At 44.9% G+C, this 22,042-nt stretch overlaps 1 protein-coding gene across 1 annotated transcript in view; it reads right to left on the bottom strand.

Moving 5' to 3' along the window:
- LOC134574882 (uncharacterized) overlaps positions 1–22,042 on the bottom strand; it is a 63,698-nt gene that overhangs the window by 38,983 nt on the left and 2,673 nt on the right. Inside the window, exons 3-7 of the mRNA XM_063433929.1 lie at positions 12,539–12,612; positions 10,860–12,318; positions 6,927–7,042; positions 6,507–6,683; positions 6,300–6,423 (exon numbers count right to left, since the gene is read on the bottom strand). Of these exons, the coding sequence (XP_063289999.1) occupies positions 6,300–6,423; positions 6,507–6,683; positions 6,927–7,042; positions 10,860–12,318; positions 12,539–12,612 (1,950 nt within the window). The remainder of the gene's footprint in view (positions 1–6,299; positions 6,424–6,506; positions 6,684–6,926; positions 7,043–10,859; positions 12,319–12,538; positions 12,613–22,042) is intronic.

The following is a 22,042-nucleotide window of genomic DNA, read 5'->3' as shown; positions in this document are numbered from 1 at the left end:
TAGTGGAGTAACTTCATGAGTACCCAACTTAAATTAAAACCACACTAGCTCTTAATAGTTTTATTTATCTTAATTGTTTGAGCCTCTGAATTGTTTGAGCTTATTTTATTTCCCATTAACTACCTAAACTTTCCCTAAGCCAAACAAACATATAAACAAAACAGATCAGCGCCATGTACTAATTCCATGAATGAAACTGGCTAAAATACGTAGAGGGACACTATAGTAACCAAAACAACTTTAGCTTAATGAAGCAGTTTCAGTGTATAGATAATGTCCCTTCAGTCTCACTACTCAATTCACTGCCATTTAGGAGTTAAATGACTTAGTTTCTGTCCATGCAGACCTAGTCACACCTCCCCAGGCCTCCCACAGCCTGCATGAAAACAAAATTGTTTCATTTTCAATCAGATGTAACTTACCGTATATACTCGAGTATAAGCCGACCCGAATATAAGCCGAGGCCCCTAATTTTACCCCAAAAAACTGGGAAAACTTATTGACTCGAGTATAAGACTAGGGTGGGAAATGCAGCAGCTACTGGTAAATTTCTAAATAAAATTAGATCCTAAAAAAATTATATTAATTGAATATTTATTTCCAGTGTGTGTATATAATGAATGCAGTGTCTGTGTATGAATGCAGTGTCTGTGTATGAATGCAGCGTCTGTGTATGAGTGCAGCGTGTGTGTATGAGTGCAGCGTGTGTGTATGAGTGCAGCGTGTGTGTATGAGTGCAGCGTGTGTGTATGAGTGCAGCGTGTGTGTATGAGTGCAGTGTGTGTATGAGTGCAGTGTGTGTGTGTATGAGTGCAGTGTGTGTGTGTGTGTATGAATGCAGTGTGTGTGTATGAATGCAGTGTGTGTGTATGAATGCAGTGTGTGTGTATGAGTGCAGCGTGTGTGTATATGAGTGCAGCGTGTGTGTATATGAGTGCAGCGTGTGTATATGAGTGCAGCGTGTGTGTATATGAGTGCAGCGTGTGTATGAGTGCAGCGTGTGTATGAGTGCAGTGTGTGTGTATGAGTGCAGTGTGTGTGTATGAATGCAGTGTGTGTATGAATGCAGTGTGTGTATGAGTGCAGTGTGTGTATGAATGCAGTGTGTGTATGAATGCAGTGTGTGTATGAATGCAGTGTGTGTGTGTGTATGAGTGCAGTGTGTATGAATGCAGTGTGTATGAGTGCAGTGTGTATGAGTGCAGTGTGTATGAGTGCAGTGTGTATGAGTGCAGTGTGTATGAGTGCAGTGTGTGTATGAGTGCAGTGTGTGTATGAGTGCAGTGTGTGTATGAATGCTGTGTGTATGAATGCAGTGTGTGTGTGTGTGTGTGTGTGTGTGTGTATGAATGCAGTGTGTGTGTATAAGTGCAGTGTGTGTGTATAAGTGCAGTGTGTGTGTATGAGTGCAGTGTGTATGAATGCAGTGTGTGTGTGTGTGTATGAGTGCAGTGTGTATGAGTGCAGTGTGTGTGTGTGTATGAGTGCAGTGTGTGTATGAGTGCAGTGTGTGCATGAATGCAGTGTGTGCATGAATGCAGTGTGTGTGTGTATGAGTGCAGTGTGTATGAGTGCAGTGTGTGTGTGTGTATGTGTGTGTTGCAGAGCCTTGGGGGGGCAATTTTATTATTTTTTTTACATTATTTTAATATTTTTTTTTAATTATTTTTTATTTACTTATTATTATTTTTTATTATTTTCATATTTTGTTATTATTATTTATTATTTGTAATGTTATTTTTTTTTTTTTTATTATTATTTTATTATTAATTTATTTTTGTTTCGTCCCCCCTCCCTGCTTGCTAGCTGGCCAGGGAGGGGGGCTCCTTCCCTGGTGGTCCAGTGGGGTTGGCAGTTCAGTGGGGGGGCTGTGGGGGCTGCAGAGATGTTACTTACCTTTCCTGCAGCTCCTGTCAGCTCTCTCCTCCTCTGCGCCGTCCGGTCAGCTCCCTCTGTCAGCTCACACTGTAAGTCTCGCGAGAGCCGCGGCTCTCGCGAGACTTACACTGGGAGCTGACCGAGGTGCTGAACGGACGGCGCGGAGGAGGAGAGAGCTGACAGGAGCTGCAGGAAAGGTAAGTAACATCTCTGCAGCCCCCAGTCTGTATTATGGCAATGAAAATTGCCATAATACAGACTATTGACTCGAGTATAAGCCGAGTTGGGGTTTTTCAGCACAAAAAATGTGCTGAAAAACTCGGCTTATACTCGAGTATATACGGTACATCAATTTACATCTTTGGTCTGGCAAGCTGTTAACAGAGTAGGAGATAAAAAATTCTAAATTAAACAGAACTTGCAATAAAGGAAGTATAAACATTAGATCTCCCTTTACAGTGCGTGGGAAGGCTGTTTAAGTCACACAGACGGAGGTGTGACTAGAGCTGTATAAAAACAGTGATTTAACCCCTAAAAGGTAGATCATTGGGCATCGAGACTGCAGGGACCTATATGTCAAAACAGCTTCATTAAGCTAAACTTCTTTGTGTGACTATAGTATTCCTTTAACTCCTTCCCGACGCAAGACGAAAATTTTCTGTCATTGCAGCCCTATCCTAAAGGACTCATGACGGAAAATTTCCATCATTTACAAAAATGTACCTTAGATTGTCGCGATCGTGGAATTAATGCTGCTGCAGTCTACCTCAATGTCTGAATCAGACAGGCAGCAGCCAATTACACTGTTCCAGCTCATGTGATCGCTCTGACTGGCGTGTTCAGTGTGAAGTGGGGAGACAGATCGCTGCAGATCTGCTTCTCCCTGCAAAAAAATAAATAGTGTAAAATCCCACCCCACTTTACCATGCTCTAATAAAATGTAAGCTTTCCCTGCCAATTGATCAGTTCCTACATCAAGCATAGTCCCATAGTGTTCTTCTCCCCCCCCGTCCCATAGTGTTCTTCTCCCCCCACGTCCCATAGTGTTCTTCTCCCCCCCCCGTCCCATAGTGTTCTTCTCCCCCCCCGTCCCATAGTGTTCTTCTCCCCCCCCGTCCCATAGTGTTCTTCTCCCCCCCCGTCCCATAGTGTTCTTCTCCCCCCCCGTCCCATAGTGTTCTTCTCCCCCCCCGTCCCATAGTGTTCTTCTCCCCCCCCGTCCCATAGTGTTCTTCTCCCCCCCCGTCCCATAGTGTTCTTCTCCCCCCCCCGTCCCATAGTGTTCTTCTCCCCCCCCCGTCCCATAGTGTTCTTCTCCCCCCCCCGTCCCATAGTGTTCTTCTCCCCCCCCGTCCCATAGTGTTCTTCTCCCCCCCCCCCGTCCCATAGTGTTCTTCTCCCCCCCCCGTCCCATAGTGTTCTTCTCCCCCCCCCGTCCCATAGTGTTCTTCTCCCCCCCCCGTCCCATAGTGTTCTTCTCCCCCCCCCCCGTCCCATAGTGTTCTTCTCCCCCCCCGTCCCATAGTGTTCTTCTCCCCCCCCCGTCCCATAGTGTTCTTCTCCCCCCCCCGTCCCATAGTGTTCTTCTCCCCCCCCGTCCCATAGTGTTCTTCTCCCCCCCCGTCCCATAGTGTTCTTCTCCCCCCCCCGTCCCAAAGTGTTCTTCCCCCCCCCCGTCCCAAAGTGTTCTTCTCCCCCCCCCGTCCCAAAGTGTTCTTCTCCCCCCCCCGTCCCATAGTGTTCTTCTCCCCCCCCGTCCCATAGTGTTCTTCTCCCCCCCCGTCCCATAGTGTTCTTCTCCCCCCCCGTCCCATAGTGTTCTTCTCCCCCCCCGTCCCATAGTGTTCTTCTCCCCCCCGTCCCATAGTGTTCTTCTCCCCCCCCGTCCCATAGTGTTCTTCTCCCCCCCCGTCCCATAGTGTTCTTCTCCCCCCCCGTCCCATAGTGTTCTTCTCCCCCCCGTCCCATAGTGTTCTTCTCCCCCCGTCCCATAGTGTTCTCCTCCCCCCGTCCCATAGTGTTCTCCCGTCCCCGTCCCATAGTGTTCTCCCGTCCCCCGTCCCATAGTGTTCTCCCGTCCCCCGTCCCATAGTGTTCTCCCGTCCCCCGTCCCATAGTGTTCTCCCGTCCCATAGTGTTCTCCCGTCCCATAGTGTTCTCCCGTCCCATAGTGTTCTCCCGTCCCATAGTGTTCTCCTCCTCCATCCCCCGTCCCAAATTTTGGAAAATGTGACCCGTTTTCGTCTGAAACGGGATAGGCCCATTTTTCGGTGCAATTTCGGTGCATCCCTAATATGAAGTATTATACTGCCGTAGCACACAAAGCATTTGAAAATATACAACACAAACTCAAGGTGTGTCAAAAACGCAGAAACAATGCTTAATACCACTACACTTGGTACAAGCTAGCGAAAAAATGATCACACGCAGAGGTGCAAAAAATGCCTTTTGAAATACCCTGCGGTATCTTCTTTAAGAAATGGCATGCCTCTATGGGGTAGTTTGAATAAGCAACCTGCAAAGATGCTCCAAAACCAAATACGGACCCATCAGAATCAACTATGAAAATACACACTTAAAAACATGGAATTGTCACTCTCTTTTACAGCACTGTGACTTCACAAAATAGTGTCTAGGTCATACAATGGGCATATTGTTTTAGTCAGAAGATGTAACTATAATAAGCATAATTTGTGGGATTTTATGACAGTGGCAAAATGTATCAAATGTACAATACCAAAAAGGCAACGTGTGTAAAAAGCCACTTTGGTGAAACGCATTGTGGATATTTTATATTGTTTATTTTCTATCAATAAAGGTATTTTGGGTACTTCCTATTGCGAGTGTGCCATTTTACTTTTTTATTTGTTACTATTTTATATTTTTACCTTCTACATGGCATTCGATTTTTCTGTTTCACGGAGGACTACTCCTAGAGAATCCTCACTCATGATTGATGTGATGGAAGTAACAGATTAGCTCAATCACATGCTTAGAAACACAGAGTAGGTGGTAAAGAGCACTACTGAAAAACTAAAGCACACATTGACAAATTCATTTCTATGATGAGCGCCACTATTCGTCTAAGGAGGTGTCTGTGAAGTTCTTGACAACTCAATAAAAAGATTAAAAGACATACAATAAACCACAACAGAGGCGAAGGTGAGAGGATTCTAAGAAGTGAGCGAGTGTATATTGGTATTCTACAGTATTACACTATGTGTCCATCTGCAAGACTGAAGATATTGTGCATGGATCTGCTTGAAGATAAACGATGCAATAAGAATGTTGACGTCTGAGGCCTACAAGAAGAACTCTTTATACACCGACTCCTCTCCGCCGTTCCCTGAATAGTATTGTCAGGATCGGGACAGGGATCCAACACGCAGAGTACAAACAGTAGCCAGATACGTATACCGGACCTTAGAATGGCCGGACTAACGTAAGTAGTACCGTATAGAATGGTCAAAGACAAGCCGAGGTCGAGGGTAACAGAAGACAGGTAAGCGAGAGACAAGCCGAATCAAGGGTAACAGAGATAAGCAGAGTAAGGTAAACAAGCCGGGTCAAAACCAAAAGGGAAAATAGAATACACAAGCACTGAGTGACTAGAACAAGCTAGAACCACGACAGGGCAATGAGCTAATGAAGGAAGCTCTGTTAAATACCCTGTTCAGAGCAGTAACCACACCTCCGAGACGTCCTGATTGGTCCTGCAGCAATTGACTGACAGGTCGATCCGGGGGAGTGTCCGGATGATGACTTCCTGCCTAGATGGTGTAAAAGGCAGTCACTCCCTCGCGGCCGGCCTTGCATGACCGGATAGACCGCGGGGAAGGGAGTCATCAGACCGTCTGGATGGTGGAACAGCTAAGTCTCTACCTCTTTTGGAGGTAGAGACCACAGGTACCCTGACAAGTATGTCCCATAGTCTAAGATGGGGAAAGCACCCACCTCTGCCAATAGGCCAGTGTTCATGAAGTTTTAAAATGGCCAATATACTGTTAAAACATTTAAATCTGTTAAATGGAACTCAAGACAGAAGATTACCCTCCTCAAGAAAGAGTACCCAACACTGGCTGATAAGAGTCTGAGCTGGGAGACCATGGGATGGGTTTAGTTTATTATTGAAACAATCTATACATTGTGAAATCACTAGTTTCCGTTTGCAGAAATAACATACGCTAGCAATCTCGACAATATAGAGCCATTGCTGCTGTAAATCCCAATTTCATTATGATTGAAGCAGAGCTCTCAGCTCCAGCACCACTTCAGTGCGTTGTGAAGCCACGGCCATTAGTACAGCTTATTATTGGTGGGTGCTTTGTATGCCATGTGCATTATTAACAGATAATGTTGGTGCTGTCTATGTGTAAGATAGGGAATATAAATACAACAGCAATTATTTAACTTCCTCTTACCCAGAGAGCAGAGGGGCTGGTGGTTCTCCATTATCACATCCTTGTAGAGATCCCTGTGTCCTTCTATATACTCCCACTCTTCCATGGAGAAATAGACCGTGACATCCTCACATCTTATAGGAACCTGATACACACACAATGATACAATCACCATACAGACACATCCCTTGGTTTTAATGTATAATGTCCCATTCACAACAGTCTCACCTCCTCAGTCGGTGAGTTTAGGATCTTGCTGGTCAGTTCCAGGATCTTCTTGGTAGGGTTCCCTTCACCTATCTGTGAATGCAAACTCTGGTTCTTCTTCAGTTCTTCTGGTACAAAGGCAGGAGGATGGCTGCTGTGTGTGACATGGTCACTAGACTTTTTTACCACAGTATAGTCCTACATGTGGAGATACACATCATTAGGCATCACTGTAAACATGTTTCCTACATTCACCAGCCATCAGTGTGTCAATGTGCTTAGTCATCTGCAGCTCAAAACAATCTTACAACCTAATATTTGCAAAAGATCTCACCTACCTCTCAGACAACCACATTGTGATCATTAAAAGATTCCCAATGACCACCAATTTTACCCTCTTTTCATTCTGCTAATAAAAGTCTATTTCCCACAATGGCTCACCTCTCCAGTCAGCAGATAGATGATCTCCAGAGTGAGATTTAATATTCTCTCTGTCACCCGCTTACTGTCTTTACCCATAGTCAGTGAGGCAGTTTGATGGTGGACAGGTGTTTTCCCTTGTTAGGTGTGTTCACAAACCTTCAGGATCTAAAACCTTGGAAAATAAAGGAAATTGAAGTTAATTTCACTTTAATTACACACAGCATGCTGCAGCAATTAGAGCAGGAGAAAAGAAATGAAAGTCTCCCCACACACCTCCTGTAAAGAGAGATCTAATGTTTTTAGACAGTCTGTCTAATAAAGGAAACTTCACATCAGCTCTCTTTACAGGAAGGGAGTAGGAGACTGTGTGTGTCTCAGACAGGGGATTTAATGGCAGAGAATTTAGCAGTGAGGGGCAAACTGCTTCATTAATCTAAAATGTATGTGCGTAGCGTGCACCTTCAAGCTAGTTTCTACTTGCCTGATCTAAGAACACAAGACTGAAACATCCAGTCAGATACAAGTAAAGCTTGCTTTGTGTAATTATTAGTCTAGTGCAGCGTTTCCCAATTAGTGTTCCACGGCCGATATACTCTGCACGTCCGCGGCAATTTGTACCCATGTACTTCCCCCCAATCGGGATCGCCGGTCCAGGTGACTGCCCGAGACCCCAGCAGTCCCTCTGTAGCAGCTCCGTCCTCCTGCACTCCAGGGCCACGTGATCACCATGATCACATGGCCGCAATAGCAGTATATGCTATACTAAGAACTTAAAGGATTTACTGGTACACACAGATCCACTCAGAAGTTACACCAGGGAAAACGGGGGTCGGTACGCTGCCTGGGATGCGCAACGTGTGGGCACATGACACCTTCCAAAAGTTTTACCCATCCTCATACAACTAAGAAGTATACTATACAACATACTATTACATGTAAAACGACGCATGTCCTCTATAAACTATTTCATTTCTTTCATTCATATGAGTCTTAACTCCGACTTGGAATTTTTGTAATAGTTTTTTAATAGCCTTTTAACTCAACTTTTTTGAGTAGATGTTAACAGTAGTGCACACAACATATGTTCTTATTGTGTTCTTGATAATGCAGTAGTGTATAGACTAGTTATATCATATTAGAGCAGTTGGTACATTAAGCAGACAAAAAGGAAAATGCTTAAGAAATTTGCTTCAAATTCCATTATAGTTTCGAAAATGTATAATGTATCATTAATCTGTATATTGAAGTAATAGAGTCCGCAATAAGTACTCTAATAACTTGGCCCATGGTCTATGTATTGGGCACTAGATATATATCCATAAAGTCACTACTGTTAAATAATGTTTATGTAATTGTTGTTTATTGTATATGCATAGTGCACATATGATGTAATGTTGGATCAGTCCCTCGGCACTTTATATTTATATATATTTGTTTGCACTATTTGCTATTTGCACTGCAACATTTGCTTTGCCCAAATTCACATTTGCACTTTACTCTCAAGTATTTTGAATAAGCACTGGTTCACTTTATTATGATCGTCATATCACATCATCAGTAAGTTTGAGCACTTATTATTGCATATTCTAAGCCCTTTATTCATTATTCATCTGTTGCTAATATTCGTAGTCTTCTATTTCTCTCACTTGTATGGTGTCTATTTTACTGTTTTCGGCAACCGCAGCCTTATTCCTATGACGACCGCGTTTGTATTCGGTCGTCATGGGAACGGGCGCGATGACGTCATCACCTCATGTGGGCGGAGCCTCTTTGCACATGCGCACGGGGTGGCATAGGACGCCGGTCGGGAAGGCACTTCACCTGAGGGTAAGCTTATTTGTGTAATGTACCTTGCTATATAAAAGTTTGTTTAATTGAATGTATTAATGTATTGATCCTGAAGAAAGTCCTGTTTGTTGGACTGAAACGTTAATCTTATTTTTTAACATGAAACAATAAAGATTAGATTTTTTAAATTCCGTGAGTGCTGCTACCTTGTTAGATATTCTGGATAACCAAGCCCTGGCTAAGCACCCGGCGCACAAGGTGAATAATAGCGTGAATGCAAGAAATTTTTCTCTCTCTCTCTCTCTATATATATATATACAGGGCTCGAGTCCTGCAGGAACGCGTGGGAACGGCGTTCCTGCACTTTTTTTAGAGCAGGAACGCCGTTCCCGTTTGTGGTCCTGCAGGCACTCAGGGGGCGGCAAAAAATGCCGCCCCCAAATGCCCCTGTGTTCCCCCTGTAATGGGGGGCCCAAGAGGTGGCCTAATGGCCACCTGAAGGACCCCCCCGGCCGGCTCTTGTCTCGCTGTCAGACGCGGCGAGGGAGCTGTGTTCTCTCTGCTCCCTCTCGCCGCGCGCCGTTTGCTGATGCTGGGAGCCGGAATATGACGTCACTTCCGGCTCCCGGCATCAGTAGACAGCCCGCGCGGCGAGAGGGAGCAGAGAGAACACAGCTCCCTCGCCGCGTCTGACAGCGAGACAAGAGCCGGCCGCATTGAAGCCCCACTGGACCCCAGGGACAAGTCCACGCCAGCTCTCCAGGTAGGGAGGCTGGGTGGACATTTTTTAATTTAAAAAAAATATACAAATAATTGTGTATATGTGTGTGTTGTGTGTCTGAGAGTGTATGTGTCTGAGAGTGTATGTATGTGTGTGTGTCTGGGAGTGAGTGTGTGTGTCTGGGAGTGAGTGTGTGTGTCTGGGAGTGAGTGTGTGTGTGTCTGGGAGTGAGTGTGTGTGTGTCTGGGAGTGTGTGTGTCTGGGAGTGTTTGTGTCTGGGAGTGTGTGTGTTCCGGCTGAAAAGGATTCCAGAGCCCACGGATGGATGTTGGATGCCGGGGGGGCCCTGGCGTGGCAGCGGTAACCTGTGGTAGTAAGTAGACTTGTCGTAATGGTAAGTAAATACCAACGCTATTCGTGTGCTTGGAGTGACCGGCATTGTCAGCGAGGGATCGAGTTTCCAGGTGAGTATCGAACCGGAAGCACAAAGGATCAGCCCAGTGGTGTAGGGGGCTTGGGTTTAAATAGCCAGGTAACCCCTCCCACAACTTCAGTCTCCGCCTTCTTCTAATATATCAGAGCTCGACAAATCCCAAGCGCTAGGTCGCCATGGGGACCAGGAATTATGAGATATATTATACTTGCCATCAGATGTATTCTTTCTTCTAATTCTTCTGTGCCATGCACAGCGTGGAGACTCTGAATGGCAGTGCTGCCTACTGTGCAGCACTGCCCCAGGAAGCACCTCCAGTGGCGGCCACTCAATGTTTGCATGAAAATGCCTGAAGGGTATAATTATACTCACCAGAACAAAAACATTAAACTGTAGTTGTTCTGGTGACTATATTATCCCTTTAAGGCTCCCGCACAGAGCTTCCATTAGCTCCCCTGGGCTAATCCCTGCTGTGAAGGATCAGCTCACTGGCTTATAAATCAGTTCAGCTGCCTCAGCCAATGAGCTTAGCCCTGCACCGCTGGGAATAGCTCACTGCAGAGAGACATTCCAACTCTGCAGTAAAGGGTCATTTGAGCCCAGCGGACCCCAGGTAAGTTTACAGGTGCTTGGAGTGATCCTTAAAACATTTAATTGGCCAGAGCACGTGCTTTGCAAAGGATTCTCATTAAGCTGAATTGGGAAGTCTATGATTGGAAGGGGAGTGCTTGTTAGGGCTACAAACAAGAGAGCTACATCTTTTGCATGCGGTTTTTAAAAGTACCCCCAAAGAAAAAATACATAATTAAATCCATGTAAGATTTTGTTTGGGAAATAACTACTAATCAGTGATTTTAATATTTGGTAAATGGAGTGTCTCTGTGAGCGTAATTCAGACACTTCCTTTCACTGCACCGAAGATTCAGCAATGATCATTTGTTGTGATTCTAACTGACCCATTTCCTATTGTTGTTAACCTGATCCAGCCACTGCTGTGTTCCTGACTAACCCCCTTCCCGTTGCTGTGATCCTTGCTCGGCATCTTGCTGCTCTGTCAATTCAGTCACTTCCCACTGCTGCTCTCTCCATTCAGACACTTCCCACAGCTGCTCTCTCCATTCAGACACTTCCCACAGCTGCTCTCTCCATTCAGACACTTCCCACAGCTGCTCTCTCCATTCAGACACTTCCCACAGCTGCTCTCTCCATTCAGACGCTTCCCACCGCTGCTCTCTCCATTCAGACGCTTCCCACTGCTGCTCTCTCCATTCAGACGCTTCCCACCGCTGCTCTCTCCATTCAGACGCTTCCCACTGCTGCTCTCTCCATTCAGTCACTTCCCACTGCTGCTCTCTCCATTCAGACACTTCCCACTGCTGCTCTCTCCATTCAGTCACTTCCCACTGCTGCTCTCTCCATTCAGTCACTTCCCACTGCTGCTCTCTCCATTCAGACACTTTCCACAGCTGCTCTCTCCATTCAGTCACTTCCCACAGCTGCTCTCTCCATTCAGTCACTTCCCACCGCTGCTCTCTCCATTCAGTCACTTCCCACCGCTGCTCTCTCCATTCAGACACTTCCCACTGCTGCTCTCTCCATTCAGACACTTCCCACTGCTGCTCTCTCCATTCAGTCACTTCCCACTGCTGCTCTCTCCATTCAGACACTTCCCACTGCTGCTCTCTCCATTCAGTCACTTCCCACTGCTGCTCTCTCCATTCAGTCACTTCCCACTGCTGCTCTCTCCATTCAGACACTTCCCACAGCTGCTCTCTCCATTCAGTCACTTCCCACCGCTGCTCTCTCCATTCAGTCACTTCCCACAGCTGCTCTCTCCATTCAGTCACTTCCCACAGCTGCTTTCTCCATTCAGACACTTCCCACCGCTGCTCTCTCCATTCAGTCACTTCCCACAGCTGCTCTCTCCATTCAGACACTTCCCACAGCTGCTCTCTCCATTCAGACACTTCCCACCGCTGCTCTCTCCATTCAGTCACTTCCCACCGCTGCTCTCTCCATTCAGTCACTTCCCACCGCTGCTCTCTCCATTCAGTCACTTCCCACAGCTGCTCTCTCCATTCAGTCACTTCCCACCGCTGCTCTCTCCATTCAGACACTTCCCACCGCTGCTCTCTCCATTCAGTCACTTCCCACTGCTGCTCTCTCCATTCAGTCACTTCCCACCGCTGCTCTCTCCATTCAGTCACTTCCCACCGCTGCTCTCTCCATTCAGTCACTTCCCACAGCTGCTCTCTCCATTCAGACACTTCCCACAGCTGCTCTCTCCATTCAGACACTTCCCACCGCTGCTCTCTCCATTCAGTCACTTCCCACCGCTGCTCTCTCCATTCAGTCACTTCCCACCGCTGCTCTCTCCATTCAGTCACTTCCCACAGCTGCTCTCTCCATTCAGACACTTCCCACCGCTGCTCTCTCCATTCAGTCACTTCCCATTGCTGTTCCTGGTTCTATATTAGAGAAATAAAGTCAGCACTGACCTGCAGCAGGTTCTCTCCTCGGGATAATTACACTGACACGGAACTAGCTGAACGGGAAGACAAAGCAAGGGTTTGCTATCACTTCCTATGTGCAGGAAAACCACTTCCGGATTTTGCGTTCCACCACACTTCCTGGTTTTGCGTTCCATTGGGTAGTGACGTTACATGCGCTTTCTTTGTGGGGAATTACGTTGCGTTCCAAACCACTTCCTACTTTACGTTCAATGTGCGTCATTTCCTGTGCTTTAGGGGGCGGGTTCTTTTCTATAGGTAAAATAGAAAAAAGACAAAAAGAAAAAAAGTCTCCGTAATGACATCATAACCCCTCCCCCATTATAACCCCGCCCCTATAACTCCTCCCCCATTATAACCCCGCCCCCTATAACCCTACCCCCTTTATAACTGTCCTCTCACTATTTATACTCCCATCATCCTCTCTGTCCCTCTCACTATTTATACTCCCATCGTCCTCTCTGTCCCTCTCACTATTTATACTCCCATCGTCCTCTCTGTCCCTCTCACTATTTATACTCCCATCATCCTCTCTGTCCCTCTCACTATTTATACTCCCATCATCCTCTCTGTCCCTCTCACTATTTATACTCCCATCGTCCTCTCTGTCCTCTCACTATTTATACTCCCATCGTCCTCTCTGTCCTCTCACTATTTATACTCCCATCGTCCTCTCTGTCCTCTCACTATTTATACTCCCATCGTCCTCTCTGTCCCTCTCACTATTTATACTCCCATCGTCCTCTCTGTCCTCTCACTATTTATACTCCCATCGTCCTCTCTGTCCTCTCACTATTTATACTCCCATCGTCCTCTCTGTCCTCTCACTATTTATACTCCCATCGTCCTCTCTGTCCCTCTCACTATTTATACTCCCATCGTCCTCTCTGTCCTCTCACTATTTATACTCCCATCGTCCTCTCTGTCCTCTCACTATTTATACTCCCATCATCCTCTCTGTCCCTCTCACTATTTATACTCCCATCGTCCTCTCTGTCCCTCTCACTATTTATACTCCCATCGTCCTCTCTGTCCCTCTCACTATTTATACTCCCATCATCCTCTCTGTCCCTCTCACTATTTATACTCCCATCATCCTCTCTGTCCCTCTCACTATTTATACTCCCATCGTCCTCTCTGTCCTCTCACTATTTATACTCCCATCGTCCTCTCTGTCCTCTCACTATTTATACTCCCATCGTCCTCTCTGTCCTCTCACTATTTATACTCCCATCGTCCTCTCTGTCCCTCTCACTATTTATACTCCCATCGTCCTCTCTGTCCTCTCACTATTTATACTCCCATCGTCCTCTCTGTCCTCTCACTATTTATACTCCCATCGTCCTCTCTGTCCCTCTCACTATTTATACTCCCATCGTCCTCTCTGTCCCTCTCACTATTTATACTCCCATCGTCCTCTCTGTCCTCTCACTATTTATACTCCCATCGTCCTCTCTGTCCTCTCACTATTTATACTCCCATCGTCCTCTCACTTTTTATACTCCCATCATCCTCTCTGTCTCTCTCACTATTTATACTCCCATCATCCTCTCTGTCCCTCTCACTATTTATACTCCCATCATCCTCTCTGTCCCTCTCACTATTTATACTCCCATCATCCTCTCTGTCCCTCTCACTATTTATACTCCCATCATCCTCTCTGTCCTCTCACTATTTATACTCCCATCGTCCTCTCTGTCCCTCTCACTATTTATACTCCCATCGTCCTCTCTGTCTCTCTCACTATTTATACTCCCATCATCCTCTCTGTCCCTCTCACTATTTATACTCCCATCATCCTCTCTGTCCCTCTCACTATTTATACTCCCATCATCCTCTCTGTCCCTCTCACTATTTATACTCCCATCATCCTCTCTGTCCCTCTCACTATTTATACTCCCATCATCCTCTCTGTCCTCTCACTATTTATACTCCCATCATCCTCTCACTTTTTATACTCCCATCATCCTCTCTGTCTCTCTCACTATTTATACTCCCATCATCCTCTCTGTCCCTCTCACTATTTATACTCCCATCATCCTCTCTGTCCCTCTCACTATTTATACTCCCATCATCCTCTCACTTTTTATACTCCCATCATCCTCTCTGTCCCTTTCACTATTTATACTCCCATCGTCCTCTCTGTCCCTCTCACTATTTATACTCCCATCATCCTCTCTGTCCTCTCACTATTTATACTCCCATCATCCTCTCTGTCCCTCTCACTATTTATACTCCCATCGTCCTCTCTGTCCCTCTCACTATTTATACTCCCATCATCCTCTCTGTCCCTCTCACTATTTATACTCCCATCGTCCTCTCACTTTTTATACTCCCATCATCCTCTCTGTCTCTCTCACTATTTATACTCCCATCATCCTCTCTGTCCCTCTCACTATTTATACTCCCATCATCCTCTCTGTCCCTCTCACTATTTATACTCCCATCATCCTCTCACTTTTTATACTCCCATCATCCTCTCTGTCCCTCTCACTATTTATACTCCCATCGTCCTCTCTGTCCCTCTCACTATTTATACTCCCATCATCCTCTCTGTCCTCTCACTATTTATACTCCCATCGTCCTCTCCCTTTTTATACTCCCATCATCCTCTCTGTCCCTCTCACTATTTATACTCCCATCATCCTCTCTGTCCCTCTCACTATTTATACTCCCATCATCCTCTCTGTCCCTCTCACTATTTATACTCCCATCGTCCTCTCTGTCCCTCTCACTATTTATACTCCCATCGTCCTCTCTGTCCCTCTCACTATTTATACTCCCATCATCCCCTCTGTCCTCTCACTATTTATACTCCCATCATCCTCTGTCCCTCTCACTATTTATACTCCCATCATCCTCTCTGTCCCGCTCACTATTTATACTCCCATCGTCCTCTCTGTCCTCTCACTATTTATACTCCCATCGTCCTCTCTGTCCCTCTCACTATTTATACTCCCATCGTCCTCTCTGTCCCTCTCACTATTTATACTCCCATCATCCTCTCTGTCCTCTCACTATTTATACTCCCATCGTCCTCTCTGTCCCTCTCACTTTTTATACTCCCATCATCCTCTCTGTCCTCTCACTATTTATACTCCCATCATCCTCTCACTTTTTATACTCCCATCATCCTCTCTGTCCCTCTCACTATTTATACTCCCATCATCCTCTCTGTCCCTCTCACTATTTATACTCCCATCGTCCTCTCTGTCCCTCTCACTTTTTATACTCCCATCATCCTCTCTGTCCTCTCACTATTTATACTCCCATCATCCTCTCACTTTTTATACTCCCATCATCCTCTCTGTCCCTCTCACTATTTATACTCCCATCATCCTCTCTGTCCCTCTCACTATTTATACTCCCATCATCCTCTCTGTCCTCTCACTATTTATACTCCCATCATCCTCTCTGTCCCTCTCACTATTTATACTCCCATCGTCCTCTCTGTCCCTCTCACTATTTATACTCCCATCGTCCTCTCTGTCCCTCTCACTATTTATACTCCCATCATCCTCTCTGTCCCTCTAACTATTTATACTCCCATCATCCTCTCTGTCCTCTCACTATTTATACTCCCATCATCCTCTCTGTCCCTCTCACTATTTATACTCCCATCGTCCTCTCTGCCCCTCTCACTATTTATACTCCCATCATCCTCTCTGTCCTCTCACTATTTATACTCCCATCGTCCTCTCTGTCCCTCTCACTATTTATACTCCCATCGTCCTCTCTGTCCCTCTCACTATTTATACTCCCATCGTCCTCTCTGTCCCTCTCACTATTTATACTCCCATCGTCCTCTCTGTCCTCTCACTATTTATACTCCCATCGTCCTCTCTGTCCTCTTACTATTTATACTCCCATCGTCCTCTCTGTCCTCTCACTATTTATACTCCCATCGTCCTCTCTGTCCCTCTCACTATTTATACTCCCATCGTCCTCTCTGTCCTCTCACTATTTATACTCCCATCGTCCTCTCTGTCCCTCTCACTATTTATACTCCCATCATCCTCTCTGTCCCTCTCACTATTTATACTCCCATCATCCTCTCTGTCCCTCTCACTATTTATACTCCCATCATCCTCTCACTATTTATACTCCCATCGTCCTCTCTGTCCCTCTCACTATTTATACTCCCATCATCCTCTCTGTCCCTCTCACTATTTATACTCCCATCGTCCTCTCTGCCCTCTCACTATTTATACTCCCATCGTCCTCTCTGCCCTCTCACTATTTATACTCCCTTCATCCTCTCTGTCCCTCTCACTATTTATACTCCCATCGTCCTCTCTGTCCCTCTCACTATTTATACTCCCATCGTCCTCTCTGTCCCTCTCACTATTTATACTCCCATCGTCCTCTCTGTCCCTCTCACTATTTATACTCCCATCATCCTCTCTGTCCCTCTCACTATTTATACTCCCATCGTCCTCTCTGTCCCTCTCACTTTTTATACTCCCATCGTCCTCTCTGTCCCTCTCACTATTTATACTCCCATCGTCCTCTCTGTCCCTCTCACTATTTATACTCCCATCGTCCTCTCTGTCCCTCTCACTATTTATACTCCCATCGTCCTCTCTGTCCCTCTCACTATTTATACTCCCATCATCCTCTCTGTCCCTCTCACTATTTATACTCCCATCGTCCTCTCTGTCCCTCTCACTATTTATACTCCCATCGTCCTCTCTGTCCCTCTCACTATTTATACTCCCATCATCCTCTCTGTCCCTCTCACTATTTATACTCCCATCGTCCTCTCACTTTTTATACTTCCATCGTCCTCTCTGTCCCTCTCACTATTTATACTCCCATCGTCCTCTCTGTCCCTCTCACTATTTATACTCCCATCGTCCTCTCTGTCCCTCTCACTATTTATACTCCCATCGTCCTCTCTGTCCCTCTCACTATTTATACTCCCATCGTCCTCTCTGTCCCTCTCACTATTTATACTCCCATCGTCCTCTCTGTCCCTCTCACTATTTATACTCCCATCGTCCTCTCTGTCCCTCTCACTATTTATACTCCCATCGTCCTCTCTGTCCCTCTCACTATTTATACTCCCATCGTCCTCTCTGTCCCTCTCACTATTTATACTCCCATCGTCCTCTCTGTCCCTCTCACTATTTATACTCCCATCGTCCTCTCTGTCCCTCTCACTATTTATACTCCCATCGTCCTCTCTGTCCTCTCACTATTTATACTCCCATCATCCTCTCTGTCCCTCTCACTATTTATACTCCCATCGTCCTCTCACTTTTTATACTCCCATCATCCTCTCTGTCCCTCTCACTATTTATACTCCCATCATCCTCTCTGTCCTCTCACTATTTATACTTCCATCGTCCTCTCACTTTTTATACTCCCATCATCCTCTCTGTCCCTCTCACTATTTATACTCCCATCGTCCTCTCTGTCCCTCTCACTATTTATACTCCCATCGTCCTCTCTGTCCCTCTCACTATTTATACTCCCATCGTCCTCTCTGTCCTCTCACTATTTATACTCCCATCGTCCTCTCTGTCCTCTCACTATTTATACTCCCATCATCCTCTCTGTCCTCTCACTATTTATACTCCCATCATCCTCTCTGTCCCTCTCACTATTTATACTCCCATCATCCTCTCTGTCCCTCTCACTATTTATACTCCCATCGTCCTCTCTGTCCCTCTCACTATTTATACTCCCATCATCCTCTCACTTTTTATACTCCCATCGTCCTCTCTGTCCCTCTCACTATTTATACTCCCATCGTCCTCTCTGTCCCTCTCACTATTTATACTCCCATCGTCCTCTCTGTCCCTCTCACTATTTATACTCCCATCGTCCTCTCTGTCCCTCTCACTATTTATACTCCCATCGTCCTCTCTGTCCCTCTCACTATTTATACTCCCATCGTCCTCTCTGTCCCTCTCACTATTTATACTCCCATCGTCCTCTCTGTCCCTCTCACTATTTATACTCCCATCATCCTCTCTGTCCCTCTAACTATTTATACTCCCATCATCCTCTCTGTCCTCTCACTATTTATACTCCCATCATCCTCTCTGTCCCTCTCACTATTTATACTCCCATCGTCCTCTCTGTCCCTCTCACTATTTATACTCCCATCGTCCTCTCTGTCCCTCACTATTTATACTCCCATCGTCCTCTCTGTCCCTCTCACTATTTATACTCCCATCGTCCTCTCTGTCTCTCTCACTATTTATACTCCCATCGTCGTTCTTGTGGCAAAATTTGTCCCATAGGAATGAATGGCAAAGCTAGAGTGGGAGCTGGCAAAAGCTGAAAAATCAGGACATGATTTCTAAACTGCCACCACTCACTCATTTTCAAGCCCACCTACACAAATCTTATATCAAAACGTTCAGCTATCCCTGCTGCCACTAAAAATGTCCACAGCTAAGCCATAGTCCTTATAGTTTTCGCAATATGACCATTTGTTTGCAACTCACGCAGTCTATTGACATTCATTGAAACTCCACTCTGCAAAGTTCACATTTGAAGAGCAATTTCTAAACTGTGACTGTGCCTTCATTGTTAATATCTCAGAGACATACTTTACATCAAAATGTAGGTCTGGGTCTTGTGATTCTCACAATATAAAGCTCTTCTCTGTAGGATTTATAGTTTTTAAAATACGACCGTTTGAAGATGTCAACCGCAAAAATACTCTGACCTGTGCCAAGCTGCAGCAGCAAGTGATGTCATAGACAGGGCCTTTTGCACCTGCTAATGTTTTTATAACTATGTTTTTATGTAACTGTGAAGCACTTTGGGCAACAACATTGCAATTAAATGTGCTATATAAATAAATACTAACAGTTACTCCGCCCACTTAGTTGTAGACTCCTGATGGAGGCAAGAACACTTCACACAATTTCCCCAGAAATTGTAGCTTTTCTAGTTATTAAGTGTTCTTGCATAGCAAGACCACTTAATGTTATCTCACATATATATTATTAAGTGTTCTTGCATAGCAAGACCACTTAATGTTATCTCACATATATATTATTATTCTTATTAAGTGTTCTTGCATAGCAAGACCACTTAATGTTATCTCACATATATATTATTATTAAGTGTTCTTGCATAGCAAGACCACTTAATGTTATCTCACATATATATTATTATTATTATTATTCTTATTATAGCCAAATTTGCCACCCTAACTCCTCCCACAGTTTTTACACTACATAGACAAAAATTTACCAAAACGTGCAGATTGTTCCCGATCGCGTTGCTATTACTTTGTGGAACGTTTCGCCGAATGGTTCACGGAATATCGTCGTTCTTGTGGCGAAATTTGTCCCATAGGAATGAATGGCAAAGCTAGAGTGGGAGCTGGCAAAAGCTGAAAAATCAGGACATGATTTCTAAACTGCCACCACTCCCTCATTTTCAGGCCCACCTACACAAATCTTATATCAAAACGTTCAGCTATCCCTGCTGCCACTAGAAATGTCCACGGCTAAGCCATAGTCCTGATTGTTTTCGCAATATGACCATTTGTTTGCAACTCACGCAGTCCATTGACATTCATTGAAACTCCACTCTGCAAAGCTCACATTTGAAGGGCAATTTCTAAACTGCGACTGTGCCTTCATTGTTAATATCTCAGAGACATACTATACATCAAAATGTAGGTCTGGGTCTTGTGATTCTCACAATATAAAGCTCTTCACTGTAGGATTTATAGTTTTTAAAATACGACCGTTTGAAGATGGCAACCGCAAAAATACTCTGACCTGTGCAAGGCTGCAGCAGCAAGTGATGTCATAGACAGGGCCATTTGCACCTGCTAATGTTTTTATAACTGTATGTTTTAATGTAACTGTGCAACAACGTTGCAATTAAATGTGCTATATAAATTATAACAGTTACTCCGCCCACTCCAGTTGCATACTACTGGTGGAGGCAAGAACACTTCACAATTTCCCCAGAAATTGTAGCTTTTCTAGTTATTAAGTGTTCTTGCATAGCAAGACCACTTAATGTTATCTCACATATATATTATTATTATTATTATTATTCTTATTATAGCCAAATTTGCCACCCTAACTCCTCCCACAGTTTTTACACTACATAGACAAAAATTTACCAAAACGTGCAGATTGTTCCCGATCGGATTGCTATTACTTTGTGGAACGTTTCGCCGAATGGTTCACGGAATATCGTCGTTCTTGTGGCGAAATTTGTCCCATAGGAATGAATGGCAAAGCTAGAGTGGGAGCTGGCAAAAGCTGAAAAATCAGGACATGATTTCTAAACTGCCACCACTCACTCATTTTCAGGCCCACCTACACAAATCTTATATCAAAACGTTCAGCTATCCCTGCTGCCACTAAAAATGTCCACGGCAAAGCCATAGTCCTGATAGTTTTTGCAATATGAGCATTTGTTTGCTACTCACGCAGTCCATTGACATTCATTGAAACTCCACTCTGCAAAGCTCACATTTGAAGGGCAATTTCTAATCTGCGACTGTGCCTTCATTGTTAATATCTCAGAGACATACTATACATAAAAATGTCGGTCTGGGTCTTGTGATTCTCACAATATAAAGCTATTCACTGTAGGATTTATAGTTTTTAAAATATGACCGTTTGAAGATGGCAACCGCAAAAATACTCTGACCTGTGCCAGGCTGCAGCAGCAAGTGATGTCATAGACAAAGCCTTTTGTACACCTGCTAGAGTTTTTATAAATGTATGGTTTAATGTAACTGTGCAACAACGTTGCAATTAAATGTGCTATATAAATTATAACAGTTACTCCGCCCACTCCAGTTGTAGACTACTGGTGGAGGCAAGAACACTTCACACAATTTCCCCAGAAATTGTAGCTTTTCTAGTTGTGTAATTATAATTATAGTGGGAATGTTATGAGGGGAATAACCATATGTCTGAAAAGCCTGTAGTATACCGTTTGACAGATAGGAGTCAGTATAAAAGCGAAAATGCTGTAGTTATTTTGTTTGCCTATGAAGTGAAATAAAGTCTGAGAAGCCTGTAGTATACCGATTGACTGGTAGGGGTCAGCATTTAGGCGAAAATGCAGTGGTTCGTTGGTTTGTACACGAAATGCAATAATGTCTGAGAAGCCTGTAGTACACCAAGAGACCGGTAGGGGTCAGTGTGTAGGTGAAAAATGCAGTGGTTCGTACATGAAATGCAATAATGTCTAAGAAGCCTGTAGTACACCAAGAGACCGGTAGGGGTCAGTGTGTAGGCGAAAATGCAGTGGTTCGTTGGTTTGTACATGAAATGCAATAATGTCTGAGAAGCCTGCAGTACAGCAAAAATACTGGTAGGGGTCAGTGTGTAGGCGAAAAATTGTATTTCGTTTGTAGTTTTAACCGAACAGATTTTAAACAGATTTTTACATGAACAGCCAGGTGAGTATAAGGTACGAAATAACCGTGCCAAACGAAAGGAAACCGTAAAGTGAGGACCTGTGCTGTACTGAACGTCGTGGGAACTAATCCTGGCGTGACAGGTGGGTCAACTTACGGTTTGAGAGTCCCCGAGACACCAAATGCGATGCTGACTGGAGAGAAGGCCACTGGATTAACAGAAAGCCCTGCTGCAGGATTCCTGGACACAGCTTGGAGTAGGAGACCTCATGGAGCAAAGGTGAAACCAAAATGGCGTCTTGTATGACCTGGAAGTGGATCTCA

The sequence above is a fragment of the Pelobates fuscus genome, chromosome 10 (genome assembly GCF_036172605.1).
Source record: "Pelobates fuscus isolate aPelFus1 chromosome 10, aPelFus1.pri, whole genome shotgun sequence".
In the NCBI taxonomy this organism is placed as follows: Eukaryota; Metazoa; Chordata; class Amphibia; order Anura; family Pelobatidae; genus Pelobates; species Pelobates fuscus.
The sequence above is the reverse complement of the archived record's forward strand: the minus strand, read 5'-3'. Positions and strand labels throughout refer to the sequence as shown.